This window comes from Lutra lutra, chromosome 2 (assembly GCF_902655055.1).
Source record: "Lutra lutra chromosome 2, mLutLut1.2, whole genome shotgun sequence".
Classification (NCBI taxonomy): Eukaryota; Metazoa; Chordata; class Mammalia; order Carnivora; family Mustelidae; genus Lutra; species Lutra lutra.
This window is the reverse complement of record NC_062279.1, coordinates 161467051-161486870: the sequence shown is the minus strand read 5'-3', so window position 1 is coordinate 161486870 and position 19820 is coordinate 161467051. Positions and strand designations below refer to the sequence as shown.

Sequence of the window (19820 nt, the reverse complement as noted above, 5' to 3'; positions counted from 1 at the left end):
CAATGCCACAACAATACCTAAATTCCAGACTTGGGAGACGCAACACAAGCACTTATTCCTTGCTCACATCACAGTCCACACAGCGTGCTCCCCTGGACGTCTCCCAAGCTGTGACCAACAGGTCTCGGCTGCCTTCATTCTGCCAATTCTTTGTATATATGCAAACAGGAAGAGAAGAGAGTGGTCAATCATGACCACTGCAGGGGAGGGCAGTGAGTTTTATTGCCAGGTCCGGAAGTCACGATCACTTGTCCCATCTCACTGGCCAGCACTCAGTCACATGGCCCCAGACGAACCACGACAGAGGCTGGCAGAGGTAGAGCGACCACAACTCTGTACCATTGCCCAAGCAACTCTGGGAGAAAAAACAGACTGTAAAACGTAAGACCCTATCTCTTCCTGCATCTGTAAAAGGATTTCAGATGTAATGTGATAAAAGAATACTTGCTGTTTTTAATAAGGTTTTAATTCCATCAGTACAGAACTTTAAATAAAAAAAAATTGTGACTCAAACTGTTTTCAAGTCTGCAAAAAACCTACCATAGGTTTTCCACAGCTGCCAATTGCTGACAAATTTGGGAGAGAATAAGAAAGCATAAAATTAAACAAAAGTAAAATGTCTCCAATTATAAAGCTTCCACTTAAATAAGGCTTTTGGAATTTTATTTTATTTTTTTTTTAAAGATTTTATTGATTTATTTTGACAGACAGAGATCACAAATAGGCAGAGAAGCAGAGAGAGAGAGAGAGAGAGGAGGAAGCAGGCTCCCTGCCGAGCAGAGAGCCCGATGCGGGGCTCGATCCCAGGATCCTGGAATCATGATCTGAGCCGAAGGCAGAGGCTTTAACCCACTGAGCCACCCAGGCGCCCCAAGGCTTTTGGAATTTTAAAGAATTAAACAATACTACTAAAACACAAGGGAAATGATGGTTTGATGTCATTTATAAACATAAATGTGTTCACAAACATTCTAAATATTCAATATATATAATTCAGGAGAACCGTGACCTTAAGACAATGATTTTTATTACTTTTAGTCTACCAAGTTTGACACTATAAATATACTCATTGAAAAAATTAACACAGTATTTAAATAAGAATCAATTTCATGAAAATTTACAAAATATAACCAATATATTCTGACTTATGATCATACCTTAAATATTTCAACTTTACTCTTCTAGCCTGGGTCAAGCCATTTAAAAAATAGTTCCACACTATTTTTAACTTCAGGATATAAAACAGTAGGAATTTACTAAGTTTTCCATTATAAAAATTAATAGAGCAATTCTCAAAATACCAAAAAAACTGTTTTACAAAAGCAGTACCCACATCATAACAACTTATTTCTTTTAGAACACATCTTCAAAAGGCACATTTTATTTTTATTTTTATTTTTTTTTAGATTTTATTTATTTATTTATTTGACAGACAGAGATCACAAGTAGGCAGAGAGGCAGGCAGAGAGAGAGGAGGAAGCAGGCTCCCTGCTGGGCAGAGAGCCCGATGCGGGGCTTGATCCCAGGACCCTGGGATCATGACCTGAGCCGAAGGCAGAGGCTTTAACCCACTGAGCCACCCAGGTGCCCCAAAAGGCACATTTTAATTACAAGTATTTATCTAAAGATGGTAGCTGCATTTTGAATTTCCAGTCAATTTCCCACGCTCTCAGCATGAAGATGGCGGAAGGTCGGGGGAGGCAGAAGAACAAAGGTGTCCAGTGGCGCTGTACTGAGGGCGGCAGTGTTCTCACTCGCCGCATCCACGGAGACCAGGAGAAAGGTGAAGGAAGGGGGATCTGCAGACCTGTCTTCTGTCCTAATTTAACCTTCATGAAATACTTTTTACCAAAAATACTTAATTAAAAAAGAAAAAATCACAAGACAGAAAGCTAAAAAACCAAAAGGCCCAGACCACAAATGCCAGTTTAGTCTGAGTGGTGATGTTACTTGTTTGGGGCCTGAAGGAAAGAATGAAGCTTCTAGTTCCTTGCAATCACATCTTCATACTCGGCTTGTCTCAATTTAAATCACTTGGTGAGTTAAAGGTGCTACAAAGTCCTACAAAGTCCTAGGATGTCTGGCATACTAATTTTCAAAATCAAATTATAAATGACTTCATGGTTATCTCTGTCATGTTCCCCTTTAGTTAGGGCTGATATTCTAAAGTTGACTGCTAATTATATTAACATGGTGATTTCAAGTACTCTATAATGTGACTGTTATTTTTAAGGACTTATGCCCTAGGACCCCAAAATGCAATCCAATATATACTTTGGGGTATGGTTTACTTTTCGGTAAAGTTAATACTAACTGAACTACTAAACTGAGTAAGATCAGTACTCTAAAGTACTAATAGATTAAGTAATTGATCCCATGCAAGAAACAAAAGGGACTTCTAATGCTATTTTGGAATTTCAAAATATTAGAGATCTGCCTTAATTTCCTGTTAGTCCCCTCCAGTCTCAGCTGAGTGTTTCCATTTTTCTTTCTAAAGGGAGAATATCTTTAGATTTGTTTCCTTACTATTACAAAATAATTGACCAAAAATATTCTGAAGTACAGAAAATAAAATGGTGATCTTCTACTCAACCAAAATATAACTTTCTGGTCCCTAATAGCAATGGTCACTTTAGGGACACTTATTCAAGTTCTAAAATAGCAGCTTTTTCAATTAAGGCAACATTGCTCTATTCTTACCTGTTTTTCTATTCACCACTTATTAAAACTCACAAGAGCAGTTTCACCCTCACCGGCCTTTTATAATGTAAGAAGAGTGAACATGAACATCCTTCTCAATGTTTAAAAAGAATATAAAAAGTTATTCAAAGTAAACAAATACCTTACTTTTCTACTTGGATTCTAAAGTAATTACAGTCCTTTCAGAGTATGTAAACCAAGAAATTACCTTTTAAACTAACATCAACAACATAAAATACAATTTTTCTACGAAAATACAATATAGGCGATCTATCACTTCTTCCCTGAAATAGAAATTTAATATTTGGACAAAAAAGCTGTAAACTTTTGATTACATTCAAAAGATAACCTTTTAAAGACTTACATTATTTGAGGTTTTGGCAATGGGAGCTCTTAACAGATTTGCATTACTGTATTGTTTTAACAACATAATAATGCCGAACGGTTTGCTTCCTTTACTCTTACATGTGCTACCAGGAGGAAAAGAATGGCTTCCTGCAGTGCACAGTCTGGGTGAAAGAACTGCTCGTCCGCACAATCCGGCCCTGATTTCTACCTTGACTGCGCTCCACAATCACACAGGGCATTTGTACCAGCTGAACAGGACTCTTCCCGTCCTTCAGTGCCTGAGTAAGATTTAAGATCTGTGGAAAGAGATATTTTCACTAGTTCATAAGACAAAAACCTTCACTCAGTTCACTGACATTATTTTAACCATTTATTCATAACTACAGTTTTTATTCCATCCCATATTTCAGCCCAACAGACTGAATAAATGAATAAAGTACACGGTTTCACATTCTCCATTTGACATAGAAGCTAAACGAAGACTGGTCCAAGTTTTTGTCTACTTTTTCCATAATTAGGCTCTTGCTGATAGTGCTGCTATAAACATCAGGGTGCACGTAACCCTTCAAACCCTTCAAATCATGCATTTTTGTATTCTTTGTGTAAATACCTAGGAGTGCAATTGCTGGATCATAGCGTAGTTCTGTTTTTAAGTTTTTAAGGATCCTCCATACTGTTTTCCAGAGTGGCTGCACTGGTTTCCATTCCCACCAGCAGTGTATGGCCACCACTGATGAATGGGTAAAGAAGATGTGGAATATATACATACAGTAGAGTATTACTCAGCCATAAGAAAAAATGGAATCTTGCCACTTGCAAAGATGTGGATGAAGCTAGAGAGTATTATGCTAAGTGAAATAAGTCAGAGAAAGACAAATAACATGTAATTTCACTCATAAGTAGAATTTAAGAAATTTCACTCATATGTAGAATTTAAGAAATAAGTGATCATAGGCGAAAAAGAGAGAGGCAAACCAAGAAACAGACTCTTAACTATAGAGAACAAACTGATAGTTACCAGAGGGTGGAGGGTGATGAGGGAAACAGGTGATGGGATTAAGGAGTGAACTTGTGATGTGTTATATGGAAGTGCCGAATCACTCAGCTGTACACCTAAAACTAATATTACACTGTATGTTAAGTGGAATTTAATAGAAACTTTAAAAAAGTCTGCTTTTAACTACATACTTGCCTTCATAAACTCATTCAGAAACAAAAAAATTATTGCATGCCTACTACGTGTTAGGCTCTAAGTGCTGGGGCCATAACAGTAAAAAACAAACAAAACCCCTGCTTCCATAGAGCTTACATTTTAGCAGGGAGAGGAGTCAATAAGCACAAATCACTAAATTATTCCAAGCATTACAGGGTAAAAGTGCGATGGGAAAGCATGATGAAAGCCAAGGGAGTTAAAAATTTAGGGAAGGTAGCCATTTAAAATAAAGTTTCATTTAAGAGTTTATACTCTTATATAGAAAAAATTAAACTAGGAAGATTAAAATATATTACATTCCATGTTTAAACATACTCTCAGAATTGCTACTTGGGCACATAAATAAGGTTATGAAACTCAATGCATAGCTTACAGCCTATTCTACTCTGTTCAGATAAAATAAAATTTTAATAATTCATTTTCTTTTTTTCCGCATATCAGTTAAAAAACTCCCCTTTGTTATGTACTTTAGAAACAAAGATGCTCCTTCGGGTATTTGAAAACATCTAATATATGGATAGTATACATTTTAGTGGTTCTTGTAAAGATTATTTAATAGTGATAGCATAAAGGTTTCAACATAAAGCCATACTAATAAATAAAATTCAAATACTTGGAATAGAATAAAACTGGATGGTTTAGATCCTAGAAAATCTGAAGTATTTAACAACTCAGGAGAATAAATCTTTACTATCTACAGTAGTTACTCATTGTATTTATGTTTTAGGATCCCTTTTAAGTTCTTCCCTTAAAATCTTCTAGGCTGGCTATACTTGGATAACAAGACACAAAGAATTCATGAAATTCACACTTATAAGCATTGTTTTTATCACGAAAATAAAAACCAGCATGGCTGAGGAATGAAATGTTCTGGTTAATTTCTTCTTCTGGTTTTTTAAAAACTCAATTCTAGGGGCGCCTGAGTGGCTCAGTGGGTTAAAGCCTCTGCCTTCAGCTCGGGTCCTGTTCTCAGAGTCCTGGAATCGAGCCCCGCATCGGGCTCTCTGCTCAGCGGGGAGCCTGTTTCCCTTCCTCTCTCTCTGCCTGCCTCTCTGCCTACTTGTGATCTCTGTCTGTCAAATAAATAAATAAAATCTTTAAAAAAAAAATTCAATTCTAAAAATGTTAGTCTAAATACACTAGTTTAAGTAGTATCTAGTATTTTCCTGACTCTAAATACCTGATTGTTACAGAGAATCTGGAAAACAGAATGGTATAAAGAAAATGAAAGCCATTCAACAAGCTTAACAATTTTTAAACACATAATAGCAAAAATCACTCAATCCTAAAGCTATCCTAAATATTAACGATTCTTTGAAAGTTGAGAAGACACTTGATGATCTTGCATTTATTGATTAAAGAAACATCTACAGAGCATGTACTGTGTTGGGGCAGAGAGAAGACTAAACAGGAGAAAAAAAACACACTAAAGTATACATATTCTATAAACACACATTACACATATTCTAGAAACAGCCCTATGAACAAATAACTGGAATGTAAAGCGATGAACAACAAAGGACCCTATGCTCTGACTTAAAATCTGATTCCCTCCCTTACATATCACCCATTTTTTCATTTGAGAGAACAAACAAATCTATTATTGTGTATTTAAATCAGAAAAGACTATTTTTAGAAATAGACTAAACACTGCAGACAAGGAGAAACACTCTAGTCTCCATGGATGCCACATTTGAGAACTGGGTAGGGATGCAGTGGTTAGGCCAAAGGCAGGTCATATACACTCACAAACTTCCACATACGACTTTGTTCTCCCTTAGACTAGTTCACTGGTCCTCAAACTTTAGTAATTTACTTTAGGACATAAAATAGTATCTAACTTTTCAGACATCCTTTTTTTAAAAAACAGCTAAAACCAAAAAGAAAGATACACACACACACATATACATATACATATATACATATATACATACATATGTAATCATGTACATGGTCGGGATACCTTATTCTTTTTGGCTATCAGAAAGACAAAACCAAATTAAAATTTTTTTAAAAAAGCAAAATCAAATTAAAACATATAATCGAGGCATCATTTATCTTTTTCTTCCCCCAGATCTTGAGTTTGTCATTTTTTATTTCATTACACATATTTGTGTAATACCTTAACTCATTTGTGAATGAGACAGGATCTGAGTAAGTAAACCTAAAATAGCAGATAGCCTCTGGTCTAGCTTTGTGACAGACCTCAGAACTGGAATGTCTCCATATCTTTCCAGACAAGTATTTTAAAATTTATATTTAAATCCTTCAGGTACTAACTTTAATCTATAATTAAAACTGACACAATTATTTACAGCTTTTCCTTAAAAAGAATTCCTATGATAAGATATATCTTTAGGGATAAGAGAATTCTTGAAGATGGAGCATACTAATAAATCAATTTTGTTTCAAGCAAAAGGGTTAACTTAGGGCATAATTATCTATGCCAGAAAATTTAGTTCAACTATAGTTTGGGATGGTAACACTCTTCAACATAATTATAGTTACTGATTACCAGAGCCCTTCATACATGCCTGCATTACCTACTTCACCTCCCTGCAAAGCTCCCCGGCTTCAGCCGCCTCATCTGCTGAGCAAATCTGCACCTCACTGTCCAGCTTCACCTTTTGCAGTGATCCTTAATCTTTGTTTGGGTTAGAGACTCCTTTTGCTGATATATAAATCCTACTGTCTGCCCCCACCCCAAAATGCACATATAAACAGAATTTAGCACAAGTTCAGGGAGTTCACAAAAGCAACCCAGGACGTGCCCTCTCCAGAAATATTAGTCTCATCACAACGTTTCTGAATGGTAATCTCTCAGGGCTCTAAACCCTTCCACATGGAATCTGTATTCTGGCACTTACGGCCTCCAAGATCTAGCTGTGGCCTATTTCTCCAGCCATTTTGCTTACTATTTAAAACTTATGATTCCAGCAAAGGACCACATAAATACAATGGAGCACAGAGAGGTAGAAGTAATAATCCATCCAGAGGTAAGAAGTAATAATCCATCTCTTTTCCATGACTCCTGGCCTCCTCATCATAGCTCATGCTCTAGGAAAGAAGGAACTGGGTTTTGCTCATAGTTTTATTTCAATCACTAGAACACTTTCTGGCACTAGTTCTGTCAATAAATATTTGGTGAATGAATGCTTATTTAATTTAATTATATGTATTTGTTAAAGTTATATAATATATAAATCAGTACAAAACCTAGACTTCTTGGGACACCTGGGTGGCTCAGTTGGTTAAGCAGCTGCCTTCGGCTCAGGTCATGATCCCAGCGTCCTGGGATCGAGTCCCACATCGGGCTCCTTGCTCATCGGGGAGCCTGCTTCTCCTTCTGCCTCTGCCTGCCATTCTGTCTGCCTGTGCTCGCTCTCTCCCCCTCTCTCTCTCTGACAAATAAATAAAATCTTTAAAAAAAACAAAAACAAAAACAAAACAAAACCCCTAGACTTCTTTGCCCCAGGTATGCAGCATATAGCTACCTTAAATTAACTGCATACTTTAGGAAGAAAAAGTTAAGTCACTAAAAGACAATGTTTACAATAATTTGTTTATAATATTTACAAAATTATTTACAATAATTTATTTTCATGTCAAGTCTTCCTTTTGGAATCTAAATAGTACTAAGAGAGTGGAAGGAACAGACATTGTTGGTAGGTCAGCCAGCCTGCAGGTCCACACCAGCAGACCTAACACCTTGTATCTCTAAGTAAAGAAGGTATGAAGGATGACAGGACTGAGTTACAATTAGTACTTTTATGCCTCAGTCACTGCTCAGCTTTGGGGACACGGTGATTCACTGACTGCTCCAGGAAAGGCCAAACACATTCTGTGAGAAAAATCAACATGCGACAGAACCTGGTACTGAAACCCCCAAGCAAGTAGATTTGAGGAGGAAAAACAGAGTAACACTCAGGAAAAGTGTTATCAAAATGAGGACAAAGAATTCACAGGAGAGGGAAACTGGCTAACAAACGATATAAAAAAGGTGAAAAATAATTAATTTAGAACAAGAGGAAAGCCACTATTGAAATCCATTTCATTTTTAATCATATGCGCTATTTTGGTTCAGCATAAAAGAACTGCATCTTTGGGTCCCTATGGAGAAAAAAGTTAACAACTGTTTCAAAGAAAGATTTTTTTCTTAATGAAAAAGATCACAATAACATTAACTTACCTGACCTCTCATCACAGACATCTGACTTTCAAAAGTGGCTTTGTTAAATTTTCTGTCAATCTTTCATGGAATAGGAAAAAAAAAAAAAAACCCACGTTATTATAATTTCAAAAATCAAGATCTTTGAAACATATATTGGAAAACAAATGAACTCTTCAACTTAGCATGTAAGGCCATTTCGAAGCCTTCTTAATAGTTAAAACAACGTTTAAAGAGTATTTTTACTTGATTTATTTTTGGATGCCTCTAGAATGACAATAATAGTTTATTTATACTCCAACTGGATCCAAAAGGATTTAAAATGACCTTCCAGCCAATGGGTTTAGGCTTTTTTTTTTTTTTAAGATTTTATTTATTTATTTGACAGAGAGATCACAAGTAGGCAGAGAGGCAGGCAGAGAGAGAGAGGAGTAAGCAGGCTCCCTGCTGAGCAGAGAGCCCCATGTGGAGCTCGATCCCAGGACCCTGGGACCACGACCTGAGCCAAAGGCAGAGGCTTTAACCCCCTGAGCCACCCAGGCGCCCCTGGGTTTAGGCTTTTTTGAGCGATTAAATCATAGCAGCTCACTAAGCATTTATTATAAATTATACTTTTGTAAAACCTCATCTTTTGAAGAGAACAACTTGTCAAGTTTTAATATAGTCTCAGAGAACCCTCAAAATCAGTGTTAGCTTCACAAATTTATGCTCCTGTAAAGTAAAACTGTTAATTCCTTTTTAAGTTAGGTTCTACTGCAAGGAGTGATACCAGAAGCACTAAATTGCAAATTAGTTCTATTAAGAAAATCTCCTCTATTATAAGATTTCATTTTCTGCAATAAGTGCCTAAAAATTCATTTACCTTAAAAAGCTCATGAAGATCTTCACATAAATCTTGCACAAAGTTCATGTCAGAAATATATGGTAGAATTAAGTTTCTTGTTTCTTCAGAAAAAGGAACTTTTGCCTGAGGGAGCCAAGCCCAGTGAAATGGATCTAACAAAAGAGAGAAAGAAAGAGAGGAAGAAGTTATCAGAAAATGATCATCCCGATTCCAAGTCTGGACAGTCAGTTTAGATGGTAAAGCACAATCTTTTCTTGGCCTTTCAGCTAAGATCAAGTGCAGATGTAAAGCACAGGAAGGTATTACTGGAACTAATCAGGTTCCTGAGTTTTAAATAGTAAAGAGTAAGAATTTCAATAATGAGCCTATCTCAAACAGCCCTACATCAAGAACTATATCTGAATCTCTGGTTCCTGAGTTTGGAAATTACGGGACATATATAATTTGTTCACAGCCCCAGATCAAATGCCATGGCTGACGTTTCCCTGCCCTCTTAGTCACAAATCATCAGGAATTGACCATGTGCACAAACATACGATGTTCCAAAATTTTAAATCATTAGTAGGTAAATAGGTAACTGGCTTTAAAGGATCAAAGATCCAATATTCCTGGCTAATTTTAGTTCTCTCTAAGAAGACCATTAAATCTACACAGTACTAGGATCAGAAAGATTTGTAAAGTAGTAGAATCTTCTAGAGTAGGTGCATCTTCAGATTCCTGAAAGAAAGTGTAAGGCTTATGACAATATGATCGCCCACAGAACCACTGTGGTTTCATCCAATGACAACCTCCAGCTTTGATGGCTCCTACCATTTAGAAAGCCCTAAGGAAAAAATCTATCTAGAGTCATTCCTTCTTAACTTCTTTTTTACTATGTCTTTGTGCACTGTGGGAAGTACACTGTCCATTCCAAAGAAAGGCTTTCCTCTAGCCCACATCTCCCTGAAGCTGTATCTAATTTCCTTTTCACTTTTTCCTGACCAATCCACACAAAAGTCCTTATTCCATGCCTACCTTTACTTCCAATCCGAATCCCTCAGTTCAAACTCTCTCACCTAGGGGTAACTGGGTGGCTTAGTCCATTGAGCGACTGACTCTCAAATGCAGCGCAGTTCATGATCTCAGGGCTGGGGGATTGAATCCTACATCTCTGCACTCAGTGCAGAGTCTGCTGGAGATTCTTTCTCCCACTCCCTTTGCCCCTCTCCAGCTCAAGTACACTCTTTACCTAAATAAAAAAACAAAACAAACAAAAAACCTCTCCCCTAAGACCACCAGTGATTTCATAAGAGTCTCTCCAAAGGCCCATTTGTGCTCATGCTACTTAATGTCTCCGTAGCAAGTAGTGCTATTCTTAATCATCTCCTTCCGTAAAATTCTCTCCTGTGTGGCTTTGGAAACCCTGCTCTCTCAAAGCGTACCTTCTATCCTTTAAGCCACTTCTCTTGTTTGCTGGCTTTTCCTCTTGTATTCAGTATCACTAACCCCCCTTTCTTTCCTTCATTTGCTAAACATCCATGAAACATTTACTGAATATTTGTGTACCTCGCATTGTCCTAGTGATGGTATTTGTTCACCATGATTTCCCTGGACAGTAACCACACCATGGCTTCTGCTACCAAGGTGACAGCTTAAAACCTATATCCTCAATACAAATTCCTCTTTCAAATTCCAGATTCTTAATTCTCATCTGTATATTTAGCAGAATTTCCCAGATGTATCATAGGAACCTTAAACTTAACACTTTAAGATAAATTTGCACATAAATTCCAAACTATTAGAGGAGAAAAAAAACAATGAAACAAAGACATCTTAAGTCAGTTCAACAAAAGATAGGAAAGGAAAAAAAAAAAACCAAGTGGAATTTATGGTCGATAGAAAAAAAATAAGATGGCAGGAAAAGTTCAAACACATCAGTAATTTATTGAGACTTTAACTAGAGCTAAATGTACCTATTAAAAGAATCTCAGATTGGTAAAAAAAAAAAAAAATCTAGTTAAGTGTTGTTTATAAATCATATACTTAAAACAAAATGATGGAAGCAAAAAATAGAAGTATAAAATAATACCAGGTAAATGCTAATAAAAAGAAATGAGGTATAGCAATGTTACAACAGATAAAATAAGAAAAGTAAAAAACACTGAGAGGGATAAAGTGGGATATATTTCACACCCATAAAACAAGCCACCACCAAGATAAAATGCTAAGCCTTTATGTACATGAAATACACAGCAAAAAGGGTATATAGAATGCAGTAAGAAATTGCCAGAATCAATCACAGTGAACTTCAACTTTAACTCTCAAAAATTAACAGATCAAAAAAAATTGTGACTTGGCTAACAACTAATAAACTTTAATTAATAGACAGATGCAGAACTTCTTGTCCAAATGCATTCTTTTCAAGTACCTTCAAACTGGCCATCTACAAGATTATAAAGGAATTACGAACAAATTTCAAACAGAATTCACGCAGCCACATTCACAGATCACAAAGCAATAAAACTCAATGACAACAGGTAGTTCTTTTTTTTAAATCAACTGACATAGAAAATTTAAAACCAAACAAAATCATCCTAAGTTACTCACGTCAAAGGGTAAATCTGATAGCATGAACATACAGAGCAAAACAACAGAACAGCCCCTATCTAATCTATGGCTTAGCCAAAAGGATGACTAGAGAAAAATATATAGGCAAGCAAAATAGGAGGAACACAATAGAAGAAAAGAATAATGATGGAAAACACAAATCGATGAGAGAAAAAGCAAAGAAACATAATGAAAAACTGATCAACACAAGACCAATTATCTTAAAAAAAAAAGCAAATAATAAATAAAGGTAATAATAAATAATAAATATATTATTACATAATAATATATAATATATAGTAATATATAATATATGATAATATACAATATAATATAATAATATTATATATAATATAATACATATAATAAATATATACAAAAATATATAAATATATTTATATATTAAATAAATATACTATTATATATATAAAAATAAATAATAATAAATAAATAATAAATAAAGGTAAAAAGGCCAATGCTTTATAATAGACAAGTCTGTGGCAAGCTTAATGATTAAAAAAAAAAAGCCCACTAATAAACAGTAGGTATTTTAAAAAGCATAGTCATAGATATAGAGATTACTTATTATTTATTTTTAAAGTAAGCTCCACACCCAAAGTAGAGCCCAGTACAGGGCTCAAACTCACAATGCTAATATCAAAACCTGAGCTGAGATCAAGAGTTGGATGTTTAATCAACTGAGCCACCCAAGTGCTCTGATATGAGATTATTTTAAAAATACATTACATATATTTCAAATAACAAAAAAATTTAAAAACTAGTACAATTCCTATATTTTGAATAATCTAATTATTCTTAAATTTTTACAAAACATGTTTTACTTATCCCTCTTCTCCCTCCCCCTAAATATTTTAAGGCAAATTAGATATCATTTCCTTTCACCCCTTAATACTTCACATGCATAGAGGGGATTTTATTTTTTTTTTAAATTTTTTTTTTAATTTTTTCAGCATAACAGTATTCATTATTTTTGCACCACACCCAGTGCTCCATGCAATCCGTGCCCTCTACAATACCCACCACCTGGTGCCTCCAACCTCCCACCCCCCACCCCTTCAAAATTCTCAGATCGTTTTTCAGAGTCCATAGTCTCTCATGGTTCACCTCCCCTTCCAATTTCCCTCAACTCCCTTCTCCTCTCCATCTCCCCTTGTCCTCCATGCTATTTGTTATGCTCCACAAATAAGTGAAACCATATGATAACTGACTCTCTCTGCTTGACTTATTTCACTCAGCATAATCTCTTCCAGTCCCGTCCATGTTGCTACAAAACTTGGGTATTCATCCTTTCTTTTTTCTTTTCTTTTTTTTTTTTAATTTTTATTTATTTATTTTTATTTTTATTTTATTTTATTTAAATTTTTTTTTATTTTTTTTACAGCTTTATAAACATATATTTTTATCCCCAGGGGTACAGGTCTGCGAATCGCCAGGTTTACACACTTCACAGCACTCACCATAGGGGGATTTTATTTTTAATTGTAAGAGAATTCTATAAAAAATTTTGTACTCATAAATCTATATCTCAAGATGTCATGAACAATTTTAAGGAAAATAAAAATGTCTAAAACTAGCTCAAGAAGATGTAGCAAACCAGCCCATTAACCACAAAAGAGACTGGTCAGGTAGATAAAACAATAGTCACTCACTCAGAAGGCAGAAGGCGGGGAGGTAGGCCTAAACTGTTTTGTAAGTGAATGCTACCCAAAACACTAAAGTTAAATTCTGCCCAAATATTAAAAAAGATGATGCCCAGGTTGTAAACATGTAAAAAGTTATTCTATAAGACTAACACAAGCCAAAAAACCAAAACCAGACCCAGTCATTCAAAGCTAAGCAAACAATATGAGGCGAGGCCCATGCAGTACACATCTCTGCATCCCCAGCCTCTAGAACAGAGAGCCCCAATCAATGGTTATCCTTCACCCAGGTTTTCTTCTCCTTTTTTGATATCAATAAGTTTTGTTGCCTTCCTATTCTGGAATAGGGTAATTATAGAATCCATAGGTGGTTCTAAATACTCACATGCTCTCCATTCATCAGGATGCTTAAAGGGAAATGCCAGACCATTATCAATTGCAGCTATTTTAATAAGTGATTCTTTATCATCAATCCATTCCGTTTCCTAAAGATGAAAAAGATGGTCTGCGGATAAGTTTTTTTGAATATTTCCAAAAGGTCAAGCATTAAATTAATTTAAAAAAATTACTGAGGTTTATGACATTTTATTTGAAGAGCCTATAAAAATAAAAAATAAGTTGCCAGAAAATAAAAATTTTTACCCTCAAAGGAGAGAAACTGTCTTATAAATCAGTAAGGATTTTATAATCATTGTTTTTTAAATGTTATTATAAATTTAGGTAGTAATGGTTTCATTTTTTTCCTCTTTGGGGAAGAGGACCTAGAACTATTAAGGTTTACAAGTATGTTGTTCCAGATAATTTATTGCTAGATGCACTGCTTAAATGTATGACATTTGCAAAATATTGATATTTTTAAGAGAACTTAAAGTTACCTTACTAAAAACTTAATCTTTTCTAGGGTCCCCTAGAAATAATTAGTCTAAATACAAAATGTTTCTAAATACAATTCCCCAAAGACCAAATAAATTAAGGTCTAGCAAAAGGAATCTTCAAGATACTATTAATTACAGAATGCAGGCCATTCCTAACTTCTACAGTCTTCCATAGCTGAAACAAAGACCTTGAGAGCAAGAGGGTTTTCATGTTAAGGAATCCTCATTACGTAAACATATTAAGTGGCCTACATAAAAACAAAAAGTGAGAAAGATAACTTTAAAATTAAAAGTATTAGCATGAAGGTCTGTTTGATATATGTCTGGTTTGTTTCTTTTAGTTTATGTCAAGTATCTTAACTCAATGAAAATGCACAAAATACTTAAGAGTAAAAGAATGAAGCTTTCAAGAAAATCTACTTGCTTAAGATATACCAATAAAATATATTTAGAAACTATTATGAATATGTATATTTATGTGTGTATTTTAAACCCATTTCTGCTACAATTGCCATTTCTTTTTCTTTTTTTCTATTTATAGCTTTACTGAGGTATAATTTACACACAATAAACTTCACATACTAAAGTGTTCAATTTGATAAGCATTTGCAGATGTGAAACCTTCACCAAGTTTCCTGGTGTCCTTGGCAGTCTCTCCCTCTCTCACTCCCTCGGCTCCACCCACAGGCAACCAGGTCTGCTTTCTGTCACCGGGGATTAGTTTGCACTTTCTAGATTTTCATGTAAGTGGAATCAGACAGAGTGTTCCCTTTGGGTGTAGCTTCTTTCACTCTGCAGGATTTTGAGATTCATCCACATTATTGAGTCATAAGACTCAAAAAGAAGTGAATTACTAAAATATAAACATGTTGACTAAAAAATATCAGAAGCCTTTATTTTTATTACATAAAGGCAAAATAAATGTAGTGGTTCTATAACAAATTTCCCAAGTTCTAAAAAATAAGTACTGAGCTGGTATCATTCTTCCATTCCAATACAACATTAAAAAAAAAAAAAAGCTACAGAGATTTAGAAAAACAGAATTTTAAAAATGCAATTTAAACAGAGGAAAGAAAGAAAAAAGATGAGAAAGACAGAAAAAGGAGATAAAACCAAGGATCTAAGTGAAGGAAATGAAGAAATGAAGGATAACATAAATTTAAGAAATCTTTTATAGAAATTATGTGTGTATGTATATAATTTTAAAATTTCCTTACCTTAATTTCCTTTCCCTGTTTCTGCTTTTCATATTTGATTAACCAATTATCATTTCCCCTGTCTTTCAAAAGAAAACAAATTTGTTACTTTTTTTTTTTTAAAGATTTTATTTATTTATGTGACAGAGAGAGATCACAAGCAGGCAGAGGGGCAGGCAGAAAGAGAAGGGGAAGCAGGCTCCCTGCCGAGCAGAGAGCCCAATGGGGGCTCAATCCCAGGATCCTGAGATCATGACCTGAGCCAAAGGCAGAGGCTTAGCCCACTTAGCCACCCTGTCGTCCCTGTTACTTCATTTTTTATGGGTATCATAGCTTAATATCAAAGGGAATAATCTAGTTGCCTTTTGGTTTTCAAGACCTTGACTGGTTATCTGTGGCATATGTTTACATATTAAGAGCTCCAATTTAACACACACAAACTAAAAAATACTTACAAATGTTAGCTAACATTTTTTGAGAGTTTACTCTGTGTCAGGCATTGTTTTAAGTATGTGACTGTACTAATTCATTAAATCCTTATAACCACTCTGTAAGATATATATAATTATTATTAAGAACTATTAAATTGGGGCGCCTGTGTGGCTCAGTCAGTTAAGTGTCTGCTTTCTGCTTAGGTCATGATCTCATGGTCCTGGGATCAAGCCCCACTTCAGGCTCTCAGCTTAGTGTAGAGTCTGCTTCTCCCTCTGCCTCTGCTCCTCCCCCATGCTCAGTGCCCGCTTTCTCCCTCTCTCTCAAATAAATAAAAAAATCTTAAACTCCCCCTCGCAAAACTATTAAATCAAGGTTGTTAAAATCCAGAATAACTTCTCTACCTAAAGAAGAAAAAAAATCTACCTCTATTGCCAGGCAAATTTCTGGGTAGTTTCTCACCTAATGTCTACATAGAAGTATTCTAGTCTCTACATCAATTTTAACATTAATCCAGGACCGCATTAATTAAGAAGGTAACTCTGGAAAAGTATAATAATGCTTTTCCAGAAACTAATATAAATAAGTAAACATTTTGAATCAGGGGTTCTCAAACTTCAGAGTACATCAGGATTATCTGAAGGACATGTTAAAACAGACTGGTGGCCTCCATTTGCAGATTTTCTACTTTAGTAGGGCTGGGGTGCACTCCTCTGAGAAGATGCATGTGTAATCAGTCCCCATATTATGCTGACCCAGAAGGTCCAGGGAAACACATTTGGGAACCACTTTTTAGATTATCGATACCATGGCTCCCTTCTAAAAGAGAAAAAATTAGAGTTTAATGTATTTACAGACTATACTAACAGTTATCTAATGTCAAAATAAGCATCTCAAGTAATTTACACAAGTAATTTTAATTATTCATATTATGCAGATAACATTTCTGGCTTTGTCCTACTGCCCAGAAATTCCCCAGTAGGGACAGGAACTGACCTCTACCACCTCAGCAGGAGCCTTCTAGGATTAGGATCTCAAGTACAGGATTAACTTTGCCCAGGGAAGTCAGTACTACATCTCCATTTTCCAAGGCAGGTAGATAAAAAGTGGCCTCAAGACTTCTGCATCAAGAGTTGAATATACAGGGGCACCTGGGTGGCTCAGTTGGTTGGGTGGCTGCCTTTGGCTCAGGTCATGATTTTAAGTGTCCTAGGATTGAGTCCCACATCAAGCTCCCTGCTCAGTGGGAGTCTGCTTCTCCCTCTCCCTCTGCCTCTCCCCCTGCTTATACTCTTTCTCTCTCTCTCAAATAAATAAATAAAATCTTAAAAAAAAATAAAGAGTTGAATACAATTTACAAGCTAACAAGATCTGAGTGAACAAATAAGAGAGCTTCAATACCTGTATTTCTGATGATGTAATCCAAAATAACTAATCTTTCAAACTGTGACTGAAATTCTTTTCTAATATTCTCAGGCAAAGGGTCAGCTTCAAATTTCCTAAGCCAATATTCAGCCTCCTTGTAATCTTCAACAAATAACTGAAAGGAACCAATCTATAATTTTAAGAACTATAGTTAGAAAAGAAAGTACAAGAACAAAGGGATTACTTTTTTAACTTCTCAGCAGTATTATCATAAAATATGTTTTACAAACATAGTAAGAAAAACAAAAAAGTTAACACTAATTTATATAACCACACTTATCAAAACTATTTTTATACACTAATTTTAAATAATTATACAAAGAATACATAGCAAATTAAAAATGCTCAACCCTAGGTTTTTGAGGAGCACAGAAACTATTTTAGGATAATTAAAAAAGAAAATGCCTCTCAAGGTGATAATCTCAACTCAGAATGCTGTTTTCTAAAAATATTCCTTAAAATGACTTTAATTATGGAAGCCAAATAGTACACCTATCCTGGTCATTTAATAACAGTGCAATTTTATCTTACTAAAGAAATACTTCAGGATTTTTTTTTCACAACATACAGAATATAGATTTATTTTAAAAAAGAATGCATTCTTTGACTTTGCAGATTACAGATCCTTTCATAAATTTTAAAGAACTTATCAATCAATCATAAACTCTACAGTGGTTTTTAAGAAAACCCTTTCCTTGAAAATATGTCCATTTTAAAATGCATTTCTGTCACTAAAATTACTACATGTATTTCCAGCACAGGACCTACAGGTCACCTAACTGGCCTCATAAATACAAACTACCATAAAGAAAATCTATTTCTTATCCTAACACTATATTCTTGTTGTTGGCATGAAATTTTAACTACTTCTAAAAGGTTTTCTTTAAAACACTTATAATTAAGTCCTAGTTGTCATAAACATTGAAATAATAGCCTTCTTTAATTACACTTAATTTCAGCATATCCAAGGAATAACAGGCCTTATAAAAATTTTCAAACTTCCTGCTTACCTGGAGTACAATTTTAAAAATAATTTAAGTTAACCACGAATTTTTATTCAGATTCTTTTATCTAGACAAATGCATTGCAACCACAAAACACAATCACAATTAAAAAAAAACAACAACAAAAAACAGCCCAAAGTTCTTGTAGAATGCTTTCCCATTTACTGTCCCCACTCCTTGCTTAGCTAGCTGCTAATCATTCCTGAGGTTTTATTTTATAGTGTTAAGAAAGAAGGTATCTAGTATGTAGCCAGTACACATAGTTACTACAACTTACTACACTGTGTGCTGGGCACCATACCAAGTACTAGACATGAATTTCTTCATTTAATCTCACAGCCCCAAGAGATGGTTTTTCTCACCTCCATTTTATAGAGCCTAGGGCTTAGAGAGTAGGACTTGCCCAGTTAGGTCTCAGAGCTAACTGGTGGAGAAGCTGGGAGGAAAACCCAGGTCTGGTTCTTTATAAAGCTGTAGGTGCAAACTCCTGGAAACACTCCCTGTCCAAACTAAGTGAGACACCCCTCCTTTATCCTCTCTGACCTTCCTGTATTTAACCATCCTAACAGCTTTATCATATTGCACTGAGATGGTTTGTTCACTATAAGCTCTTTGAGGATGAAAAACCCATTTTCTTTCCTATTATATCTGCAGCCTACAGCACACAGTGCTCAGATAATACATGCTGAATTGCCCCCCAAATAAAACTTAGCACAGTCATTTACCCATTTACCTTAGGAGGGAGTCCTATCCGATGGAATTTTCTACCTACTTTAGGGACTTTCTCTAAAGCATACTTTTTGCCTCTAGATTTTGCACGGTCAATTGCACTGTAGTTAAATGTCTCACTGACAAGCCAAACCACCTAGAAACACACAGTTTTAGAAAAATGGTTATCAGAATTGGCATTATAATATTTCTATTCATATGCTACATGAAATGTACTTTAATACCATTAATTACCAGAGTCTAACCCTATAGTAAATGCCTCAGAGAATCTAAAAGAGAAAGGCTTAGGGATTTTGCAAACTCAGTTAAATGGCATATATTTCTGGGAGAGACAGCCAAAAACCAACCAGTGGAAGCAAAAAGTAATGGTCCGCAGATTTAGGAACAAATATTGTGAGGAAGTCTTCAAGTAAAAGTTTATAAAGGTTAAAAAGAAAAAAAAATAGCAGTCTTTCGAGTGCATTAATTATCTCTACCTTCGGGAGAATTTCTAGAACCTCGATATTTTTCTGCTTTCAAACTGTTAGTTCTTTTTCCCCTTGTCAGCACCATCTAAGCTTGTATGAGTGAGGGATATTCCCCTTGGACACTTTGTGGATTTCCACTAGAATCAATTTATTAATTTCTCATGACTCTGGA

At 35.2% G+C, this 19820-nt stretch overlaps 1 protein-coding gene across 3 annotated transcripts in view; it reads right to left on the bottom strand.

The window, feature by feature from the left end:
- Positions 1-2245: 2245 nt before the first annotated feature.
- The window catches only part of PI4K2B (phosphatidylinositol 4-kinase type 2 beta), a 30587-nt gene continuing 13012 nt past the window's right edge, over positions 2246-19820 (bottom strand). For 2 of the 3 annotated variants that reach the window (XM_047719030.1, XM_047719032.1), the window contains exons 4-10: positions 19186-19317; positions 17425-17578; positions 15613-15674; positions 13906-14005; positions 9292-9425; positions 8451-8510; positions 2246-3344 (exon numbers count right to left, since the gene is read on the bottom strand). In XM_047719030.1, coding sequence (XP_047574986.1) covers positions 3171-3344; positions 8451-8510; positions 9292-9425; positions 13906-14005; positions 15613-15674; positions 17425-17578; positions 19186-19317 — 816 coding nt within the window. In that variant the 3' untranslated portion in view covers positions 2246-3170. The remainder of the gene's footprint in view (positions 3345-8450; positions 8511-9291; positions 9426-13905; positions 14006-15612; positions 15675-17424; positions 17579-19185; positions 19318-19820) is intronic. The other variant, XM_047719031.1, reaches the window with a different exon arrangement.